At 34.1% G+C, this 10,461-nt stretch overlaps 2 protein-coding genes across 2 annotated transcripts; both read right to left on the reverse strand.

Moving 5' to 3' along the window:
- Positions 1 to 1,801: 1,801 nt before the first annotated feature.
- Positions 1,802 to 2,218, reverse strand: LOC108339316 (uncharacterized). Its single transcript, XM_017576453.1, has one exon. It carries the CDS (start codon positions 2,216 to 2,218, stop codon positions 1,802 to 1,804), a length of 417 nt encoding a protein of 138 aa, XP_017431942.1.
- A 1,033-nt stretch (positions 2,219 to 3,251) lies between these two features.
- Positions 3,252 to 9,459, reverse strand: LOC108339048 (glucosidase 2 subunit beta). The gene is made up of 6 exons (XM_017576199.2): positions 9,244 to 9,459; positions 8,977 to 9,090; positions 5,021 to 5,116; positions 4,579 to 4,722; positions 4,362 to 4,503; positions 3,252 to 3,700 (listed from the first exon to the last, which is right to left on the reverse strand). The coding sequence occupies exons 1-5, from the start codon at positions 9,347 to 9,349 to the stop codon at positions 4,400 to 4,402; spliced, it is 564 nt and encodes a 187-aa protein (XP_017431688.1). The 5' UTR covers positions 9,350 to 9,459; the 3' UTR covers positions 3,252 to 3,700; positions 4,362 to 4,399.
- Positions 9,460 to 10,461: the final 1,002 nt, after the last annotated feature.

Here is a 10,461-nt window from a genome sequence, read left to right on the forward strand (position 1 = left end):
AATGTATGTATCTGAACTTTGATGTTCTGTATTGAATCCTGGAGTGATTTTCTGAGCTATTAAAGGTTTGAGGAAAAGGACCTAGGTTCCGCAGCTTTTTGATTTTTTTTTTTTATTAAAATTTTTTAAGATACGGTCTCGGTTCAAAAGAGGACTGAGGCAAAAATCAATCTCTTTTTGACTCAGTTGACAACCGAGGCATTAAACTTATCCTTTTTACCTCGCCTGTATATGTCTCGGTTGCAGAACCGGTGCCTATAAGCGAAATTAACCGGTGCCATTTCTCTTTATTGCACTAGTGGCATTATGAAATAGAGTGACTATGAAGATCAATTAAACATGCAAATCAATCACAAATGTTGTGAATTGAATATTGGAATTCAAACAAAACCAAAAGCGCAAATAAAACAAAGGAAATTGAAATCCAACAACCTAGGGTCAACAAACTCATTGAGAATTGTTCTCACTTGACCAAGGCTCATTGTATAGTCACTTAGTTTAAAGTGTTTATTATGCTTTCTCTAGAATGAAGCATGGTTCCATACGTAATCTAGTGTTAATTTGCAAGATCAAATCCAAAACTATCAATTCAACTAGTTTTGGGTGAATGCTAATGTTGTGATGCTTTAATTACTATACTATGAGATTACATTATAATTGTGATTATTCAAAATAGCTCACTCATACTTGTTTTTTGTTATTGTGTGTGTGTTTACTACAATGATCATATGTTGTGTGTGTTGTACGGGAGCAGATAAGAATGCAAATGTTTTTAGAGCCGCTAACTGACTAAAGAGAGGATCTGTGATGGAAGTTTTATAAGGAGGTTTTAGAAGTTTATGAGAATAATTTATAAGTTATAATTGATGTTTTACTTATTTAATTTGAGATATGGACAAGTATGTTTTAAAGTTATAATAAATTAAGTTCCTTTGAAATTTTCATACTTTATCTTTGTGAATTTTTGGACTTTGATGTGCTTAAGTGAGTCCTAGAGTTGGGATGTTACACATTTTTGGACCAAGTTAGATAGAAATTGCTAGCATGCATATTTGAAATGTGATTAGAGCATTACATAAACCAAATAACATCCTTATATAAGAAAAAACTCTAAAAGGACAAGTGAATGCCATCTTTTCTTGGTCTAGAGGATCCATTGCTATTTGGTTGTAGCTAGAGTATCCATCTAGAAAACAATAGTATGTTTGGCTAACCAGCCTTTCTAATATTTGATCCATGAAGGAAATGGAAAATGATCCTTCCTAGTTGTTTGATTCAACTTTCTATAATCAATGCACATTCTTCTTCCTATTACAGTTCCTGTAAGGATCAACCCATTATGCTCGTTGTGTGTTATTGTCATCCCTCCTTTCTTAGGACAACTTGGACTAAACTAACCCATTTACTATTTGAAATTGGGTAAATCATGTCAGCCTCCAACAGTTTGATGACCTCCTTCCTTACTACTTCTTTCATGTTTTGATTGAGGCATCTTTGAGGCTGAGCCACTGACGTGTAACTCTCCTCCATTAGGATTTTATGCATGCAGTATGAGGGATTAATTCCTTTCAAATTTCCACTAGTTGGTCTTCTTCACTCTTTGTGAGTGAACTGCTTAGAATGACAAGTTTGTTATAATCTTCTTCTAAAAAGTATATTTCAAATGTGAGGATAGTTGTTTGACTTCCACATGTGATTATTATTATGGTGGTTCCTTGTAGTTGAGCTCTACCTTCTATGATCCAGTAGAGGTTACTGATTTGGCATAATCAATTTCTTTTATAAGTAGTTTTTCCTCCTGCTATTCTTTGTCATCAATGTAATTGACATCATTGATGATTTCCTTCATCAAAGGGTCTACTTTGGTTAAATTCCTTTGTGCATCACAGCAAAGTTCCATAAGAACATCAATCCTGAGGCAATCATTTTTGTCAACATGATGCTTCATGGCTTCAAAAACATTGAAGTTGACCTCATCATCTTGCACTCTTACTTTCAACTTGCCATTATCAATATCTATGATAACTTTATGTAGTTTTTCTAAGATGAGAGGAACTTCAGTATCCTCTTTCATATCCATAATCACAAAATCTACTAGAAAGTGAAATTTATCCATTTTAACAGGTAGGTTTTCTACCACACCATATGAATATTTTACTGATTTGTTTACAAGTTGTAGTGTCATTTGAGTAGGTTGTATCTCCATATCTCTTACCATTTTTAACATAGAGAGTGACATCAAATTAATGCTTGCTCCAAGATCTAACCATGTTTTACCTATAATCAAATTCCTAATTTCCACTAGTAGATTGAAGCTGCCTAAATCTCTAGATTTTTTAGACATAGGGTTATAAATGATTGCATTCCAACTCTATGGTTTCTTGTTCATAAATTTTTCTTATCTTGGTCAAGAGATCCTTCATGAACTTAGTATAAGTAGGCGTTTGTTCCAATAGCTTATGTGAATAGAATGTTGATATGTAATATTTTAATTATGTCCAAAAACTTTGTAAATTGTCTCTCATTATCCTTCCTTGAAGGTCTACGAAGATAAGGTAAAAGCAAATATCATATTCTTATATTAAAATTATCTTATATTCTTATGAGTCTGGCTAGTCTTTCATCGTTTTGGAATCAAGAGTTAAGGCAATTTAAATACTTTAATGATTTTACTTTGTGGACTTGGAATAACCCATAAAAAATGAAAAACAATAAAAAGTACATCAAGAATAAAGTAAATAAGTGAATTAATGAAAAAAATGTTAGGATTTTAATAGTGTTAATGACACATTTTTGTTTACATACTTTTTTAACACTTTCTACAAACTAGTTGAAATTTATTAAAAGAAATGAAGAAGTCATTAAACAAGAAGTGAGACTACAATTTTTTTTCAATAATCTCTTAATCAATAAAATATTTTTATGTAAATGTTTTCTACATTTTGAATTTTTTTTATTCATGTTTCTAACTGGAAAAGAAAATAGAAATTGAATATATATTCGTGTTATTCAAATAATATAAAATAAAATTTCAATATTTAAAATTATTTTTTTATTTTAACTTTCTATCTTTGATCCACCGGATTGGGAGGTTCTCCTATTTAACTAGCTTAAAAAATTTGGTTTGTCCAGTCAACTTTATTTTTCATCATTACAACACTCCATTTATCTTATTTGCAAAATTTTTGAAGCTTGAATTTTATTAATTTTATTATGATAGTGTAGAGGTAAAACTAATTAACAATTATGAATAACCAATGTGACGTATGCTCTTTTCTATATGTGGCTATGTGAAACAAATAGTGCATGATAGTTTTTGCACTACCATCTATTCAATCACTACATAATATAATCTTCAAATCTAACAGCCAAAATTGTACCCCAAAAATCAATAATAACCTCAACAACTTTCTCTATTCCTATTTGATTATGGTGCTGCCAACAATTTCATCAGCAACCCTTGTTCTATAGTGGATCCATATTTCACCATTTTGCTTCATTGAATTCTGTGACCTAGAAAGAACTGAATTTGCAAACTGCATCCACCAACTCCCAATGACTTGGTAGTAGATTAGATAAATTACAAGTCCATTTGATTGCACCTCAAGTAAAATATTGCACACAAAAATGTCTGAGACAGGCATTGCTGCTTCAATCTTCCAACCAAGCACATGAGAGGAGAAACTTGGGTTTGAGGAATCTGATGCAACAAGAACATTGAGTCCTTTGTCAGATAGCAAGAATAAGAAATGGGGAAGGGACCTTTGGAGAGTGAAACCAAGAACATAATACCAAATATAATTATAAAATCACATTATTAATGTAACAACTCATTTGGTAAATCAGTAATAAAGGTCATGATATCTGCACAATGATGTATAGTACAATAACAACATAGAACTACATTTAACGTCAGGATGTAAAACAATATATGAGAAGAACAATATGCTGAAGTAAACATTGACATAACCAAATTGAATTAGTCGTATATTCAAAGCAAATAAAAACCGTGCGTGCGTGTAGTGATATCATGTAGAAGGAAAAAATCCTGCAGCCTCAATGATACAGCAAAGAAACTATCAATCAATTTAAAAATATAACTAGATAAAGTTTTGATATGTTAAAGTTTTACAACATGCAATATATGGTTTATTATATATCTTTCCTAAATGAAAACAAAAACAAAAGGTGATATATTCCATGATGTTTTCTTCTTGCTCTCATTCTTTCTGCTTTCTGTCAAATACTATGGAAAAGCTTTTTTATGAAGTGAGCACTGACATCAACTTGTTGAAAAGTACAAAATCATGACCAGGAAGACCTAAGAAACGGAAAATGAAGAAAACATTTCAAAATATTACCTGTATAATGTCAGGTAAACAGCAAGGTCTCTTTCAATTCAATGGTGAAGTTTCTTTCTTGATCTGGTGCGGCATCGGAAACTCCAGAGAAATACCAGAAAGATAACCAGAACCATTTGTAGAATAAACACCAACTTCAAACCTAAACCAGGAAGGTTTCAATTTATTTCTACCTGAGTTTCTAAGCACATGAAAATATTTTTGGAAAACAAATTACCAGTAACGTTATGAACTGATTCGTCCGACTTCACTTTTTTATTTGACTTGCAAAAGCTAATTTTCGACTCTGCATTTCCACCCATGACACATGTGTTTGGGCAACAAATGATTCCATCATGTTCATCACTTCCGTCACAACAATCTGCAGCAATATTGAACGAATATTAGAACTCAAAGTTGAAGGCAGAAGCAGCCTTTTATATCTTGCCTCAGGAAAAGTAACTTTATTGCCAATTTATGTTAAAGCAGATTTCTTGTGTGAAATGTAAAACCAGATCAGTTGTGTCCTAATTTAAGGTACTAATGAATTTCAATCTTTAAATCATTTAATCTCAAATAGGCAATGAGTATAAAGAGACCAAGACAGGTAATAGACAAAGCACCAAAAAACAATCAAAATTTTATTTATCTATAAAGGCCAGTGAATTCCATTTGCTTACCACAAAAGTGATCATTAACATGAGAAGAAACTATAAACTGTGGCTTGCTACCAAGGTTTCTGCAATAAAACTTTGCGGAAGGGCAAGCTGAAGTCCCTGTAGTCAAATGAACAACAACATTCTAACCCGTTATAAATGTTATGAAATTCCATCTCATGATATTGCAAAAGAGATGCACATGAAAAACTAAGAAAATTTATGACATTAGAGAAACAACCAAATTCTCAACATATTCAATACGATCAATAAAAGCCAACGAAATTAAAAAGTAAGGCTCAGGATAAACAAATACTTTTGTCGTCAATTTTAAATTTGGACAAAACTTTAAAACATATCTTTAGATGCTTTTTCATGTTGTTCTCCTTCAGAATTGAACTTTCACCTCCATAATCTATGTCGACTTCTAATGGATCCCTTTACTACCCAAACTACCGAAGATAAACTCTAATTATAGTTCGATTGAGATCAAGGTATGTTTGTACAAATATTTAATCTAAGAGAATGTGTCATATTCAAAGGAAAACGTGAAGCTTATATAAGCCTTTACTCAAAGACTGAACAACTGCATAATGCATGACAGTTACGTATATACAATGAAAAATGGCACCAATGTAGGAGAAAATCCTGCAACTGAATAAAGACTAGTTCTCCCTATAAAATAGGAGTTCAGAGCAACAATAATTAAGACAAACAACTTGATCTTTAACTAAATCTCTAAGAAAATGAAATCTCATTGCAATATGTTTACTCCTTCCATGGAAGACAGGATTCTTGGACAATTGAGTAGTAGAACAGTTGTCACATAGGATTTCTGTTGCATCTTTTCTTCTGACCCGAGGTGTTCCAAAATTCTACAAAGCTGCATCAACATGTGCAAAATGCTGCAACAATGTACTCTGCCTCAATTGTAGATAAGCTCAACACGGATTGTTTCTTTGAGGCCCATGAGACAACTCCAATGTTTATTAAGAAAACTAAATCAGAAGTGCTTCTTCTGCCATCAAAGTCTCCTGCACAATTGTTGTCGCTGTGAGACCAGCCTTTCTTCCCTGTTCATAGAAGATACCATACTCAATAGTGCCTCTAAGATATCTTAAGATTCTTTTTGTTGTAGCCCAATGTGATTCCTTTGGATTTGCCATATATCTATTGATTAGGCTTACCCCATACATTAAATCTAGCCAAGTAATTGTGAGATACATGAGACTACCAATTGCCTGTTTAAATTGTGTAGTATCTAATGAAGCCCTTTCCTCATCTCTACATAGTGTTGTTCCCGATACAATACGATTCCACATTGAATTACTTTCTATCATATTGAACAAGCCAATATCTCCCAAGCATATCATCTTTGATAAAAATCCCTACATTACTTTGTACAACTTCTATTCCAAGAAAGTTTCTCATTTTGCCAAGATCAGTCATATCAAATTCCATCTTCATTGAGATTTTAAATTCTTCACGCATGTCTTTCCTCTTTCCAGTAAAGAGCAAATCATCAACATAAAGACTGACTATTAAAATATTACCCTGAATTTTTTTGGTCAACAAGGTGTGTTCACTAGAACATCGATTAAACCATTCTTTGACAAAATAAGCTTCAATTTTATTGTTCCAAGCTCGTGGGACCTGCTTGAGTCCATATAAAGCTTTTTGAAATCAGTAAACTGAGTCTCTCTGTCTTTCTAGATGAAACCTACCGTCCGTTGAACCTATAGCAGATGCAGAGCTTCTGTTTTGAACATGCACACACCACCATACTGCCTCAGGCCAAAAAGGTTTGGGAACCTATTTTTCATGTAAAACTGCATGCACCGCATTCAAATGGTGTAGTTTTTCTGTTTAGAGATTTCATTCTGTTGTGGAGTGTAGGCAGCTATCAATTGCTTGGATAACCTTGTTGAGTGCAAAAATCAACAAATTCCTTGGAGGTGAACTATCCCCCTTTATCAATTCTAAGGCAAGTGATGAAGGCACCAAGAAAGACTTTGAAGGTTTTGAAAACAATAAGATATCTCATGTAAGAAATAAACACAAGCTTTACGTGAATAATCATCAATAAAGCTTAGAATGTACCTTTTGTTACCATGAGAGAACGAATATCAGCATGAATCAACTGGAGTTTTGTGGAGGCTCACCACGTGCTATGCTTTGGTAAGGTATCTTTGTGCTGTTTACCGACTAAGCAAGTAGTGCAGATTTCTTTGGGTGGTTTTAAAGGTGGTGATTCAATCACCATCTGCTTACTTGCAAGCGTACCAAGACTGTTGAAATTAAGATGTCCAAATCGTCGATAACATAAATGCATTTCTTTTTCTAAAATTTCTTCAGTTTGAAGGCAATGGGAGTGTAGCGAAGCCAATAGTAGAACATTTGGTTTCCTTTCATATTGGTCTACATAATGAGGCCTCACTCTGGATGAAAAATTTTGCACATGCCATTTTGAATTAGGATAGACAAACCCTTCTCTTGTAGTTGTCCTAAGCTCAAAAGATGAGTCTTATGTTCAGGCACATAATAGACATCTGATATAACATGAGGGGTGTCATTAATCTCAACTTGAACGCTCCTTTTTACAATGACAACCAAAGTTGAATCGTTGTCAAGTTTGACCATCCTATTAATTCCTTCTTCTTGTACTTTTGTGAACCATAGCTTATTTTCAGTCATGTGATCATCGCAATCAGAGTCTAGGAACCAATCCCCCATATTTACAGTTTGTGTTTCCTCATATGCAACCATCAAAAGTTCTTTCTCTACCTCTATTGCTTCTTCAAATGATGCATAATGAGCCTTTTTCTCCAACTTAGGACACTGATTTTGTTTGTGACCTAACTTGTGACAGTAAAAGCACTTAATGAGTGCTTTATTCGGCATGTATCTTCCTCATCCTTTTCCACGTCCACGACCACTTCTGTTGCGACCTCAACCAGTTGTTGATTTATCATCATGAATGAATTTCAACACTTGTTCATACAATATAGTTAAACTTTAGAGTTAATGATATGAGAATTTTGCTAACCACCATGCTTGTGTTTATCACTTCACCATTGGATTTCATCTTATGAAGAATGTTGAGCATATGTCCCAGATAGGTGTCCACTTTCTCATCTCTTTCATTCTCAGCAACTCGAATTCACGACACAATGCTTGAAGCTGAACACACTTAACTCCCTGATAGTTTTGTTGCATGGATTGCCATATGACCTAAGACGTGCTCTTGTCTAATATAGTTTCAAGAATCAATAGCCTGAAACAAGTAGTTCTTCAACTTTAGATCTATAAGGTTGGCCTCATATACACCCTTCCATTGCGTTTCTGTCGGCTTGATTCCAAGCTTTGGAGTCACCTCCTCTACGAGTGGCCATAATTTTCTTTGCTTCGTAGAAAATTTTCCACCATCATGGCCCAGAAATCATAGTGGCCATCAAACCTTGGGATGGCTGGTCGCACAAACTTTTTAGACATTCTATGTAATTACTCTTGCGTGTACTCACTCTGAACTTGCACACTTTCTCACACTGTTTTCACTCGCGCACACTATATATCAGGCCCCTTATGGAGCTCTGATACCAATGTTGAGATCAAGGTATGTTCTTACAAATATTTAATCTAAGAGATGGTTCATATTCAAAGGAAACGTGAAGCTTATATAAGCCTTTATACAAAGACTGAACGACTGCATAATGTATGACAGTTAGAGATATACAATGAAAAATGGCACCAATATAAGAAAATCCTGCAACTGAATAAAGACTAGTACTCCCTATAAAATAGGAGACTTATTTAAAACATTAAAAACCTTAAAAAAAACAAACTAACTAACAGAAACAACACTAAAATTACTTACGAAAATGCTTAAAAAGTTGTCCTTTCCAATTTTCCTAAAACATAAAATCATCTAGCAGTAGGAAACCTAACAACCATAAAACTCATCATCATGCATAAATACATACCAGGTTCATCAGTGCCATCGGGGCAGTCACAGAAATTGTCATTAAGACGGTCTCTGGTGAAGGATTTTGATCCATCCTTGCACTTGATCACCTCAGAGCTATAATATTTCTCATCTGCACCCAAACACAAATTCAAGATGATCAAAATACACAAATAAAAGAAAAATGGTTTGAGGGTACTGCAACGTTTGAATTGGGTTGCATACCCACTTGAAAAAAGATTCAGGCTTTGGTGTTTTGAAGCAAAAGGGATACACGGGTACCCACCTAGGGGGTGTACGCCAAGGAGAGAAGGGTGTGAAAAACAACATGGGGCGAAAGCGAAGAGAAAAAAACATGATAAAGAGAAACGTAAGAAGCAATGGGAATTCATTTCTCTGTGAGTGAGTGAGTGAACAAAAGCGCGTTTGTTCTCTTTCTCGAGAGAAGCCAGTTTCAGTCTCGATTTTCGAGGCTCAGATTTAGTTGACTTGACTTGACCTCAATTCTTGGGTGGAATTTATGTTCATGTTTGGTAAACAAAAATAAAAACATTTTAAGACCCAATTAACTGATATTAAATATCTTTGTTAATGTTAAGAGTATTATTAAATTTATCAAGAACTCGATATATTTTCTTTTAGTATTTTTTTCCTAAATACTTTTACAGGACTTTTCTTAAAGAGACTATTTATTTATCATAATTAATATTTACTTACTTCTATGACACGAAAAGATGATACCATTATCAATAAACTTAATATTCAAAACATACTCATACGCAATAATTATTTCATCCTCCATTTGTCACTAAAAATAATTAATTTTAAGAGGGATTATTTTCTGAGGGTTTTAGAAACCCCGAATAATTTCAGCGGTTTTAATAAAACTGTTCCTAAAATATGATTTTTTTTTTAATTTTATAATACCTACGAACCCATATCCCCTCCCATGTGCCTTCGGTCATTCATTTTAGGAACATCTATTCTAATTTGGGGTATACTTTCGAACCCTAAAACCTTCTTCCCGTCTTCATAAAAATTTCCCCCAAACCCTACCCTACACCACAATCTTCTCCTGCTTGGCTTTGTGTTCGTCTTTTTTGGCTTGGCTTTGTGTTCGTCTTCTCTTCTTGTTTGGTTTCGTGTTCGTCTTCTCCTGCGAGGTGGAGCATTGAGGTGGAGGCGTCGAGGTGGAGGCATCGAGGTGGAGGCGTCGAGGCATTTGTGGGTTGAGCGAGTTTGAGGTACTCTGGCGCGCTCCCGCACTGACCGTCAAGGTAAGACTGTGTTCGATCTTGGCTCTCTAGTTTAGGTTTTCGAAGTCATCTACTTACGAACCACTTCGATCCCATTCACGAAAAATTGCAAATCCATATGCTCTGGTTTAATTTTTGTGTTTTCTGTTATGGATCAATAACTTGGTAAGTTGTTTAAGATTGTTAGGATATTTATCCTATTTTATCATCATTATAGTGTGTCAAGGGTTACCCTATTTATCATGATT

The sequence above is a fragment of the Vigna angularis genome, chromosome 5 (genome assembly GCF_016808095.1).
Source record: "Vigna angularis cultivar LongXiaoDou No.4 chromosome 5, ASM1680809v1, whole genome shotgun sequence".
Classification (NCBI taxonomy): domain Eukaryota; kingdom Viridiplantae; phylum Streptophyta; class Magnoliopsida; order Fabales; family Fabaceae; genus Vigna; species Vigna angularis.

What these genes read in the sequence shown, in the direction of transcription:
- LOC108339316 (XM_017576453.1), bottom strand. Translation starts at nt 2,218, where the DNA reads ATGGTAAGAGATATGGAGATACAACCTACTCAAATGACACTACAACTT.
- LOC108339048 (XM_017576199.2), bottom strand. Translation starts at nt 9,349, where the DNA reads ATGAATTCCCATTGCTTCTTACGTTTCTCTTTATCATGTTTTTTTCTC. An exon ending in TGTTAATGATCACTTTTGTG is followed by an intron (nt 4,723 to 5,020) that starts GTAAGCAAATGG and finishes ATATTGCTGCAG; the next exon opens with ATTGTTGTGACGGAAGTGAT. An exon ending in ATCAGTTCATAACGTTACTG is followed by an intron (nt 4,504 to 4,578) that starts GTAATTTGTTTT and finishes TTCCTGGTTTAG; the next exon opens with GTTTGAAGTTGGTGTTTATT.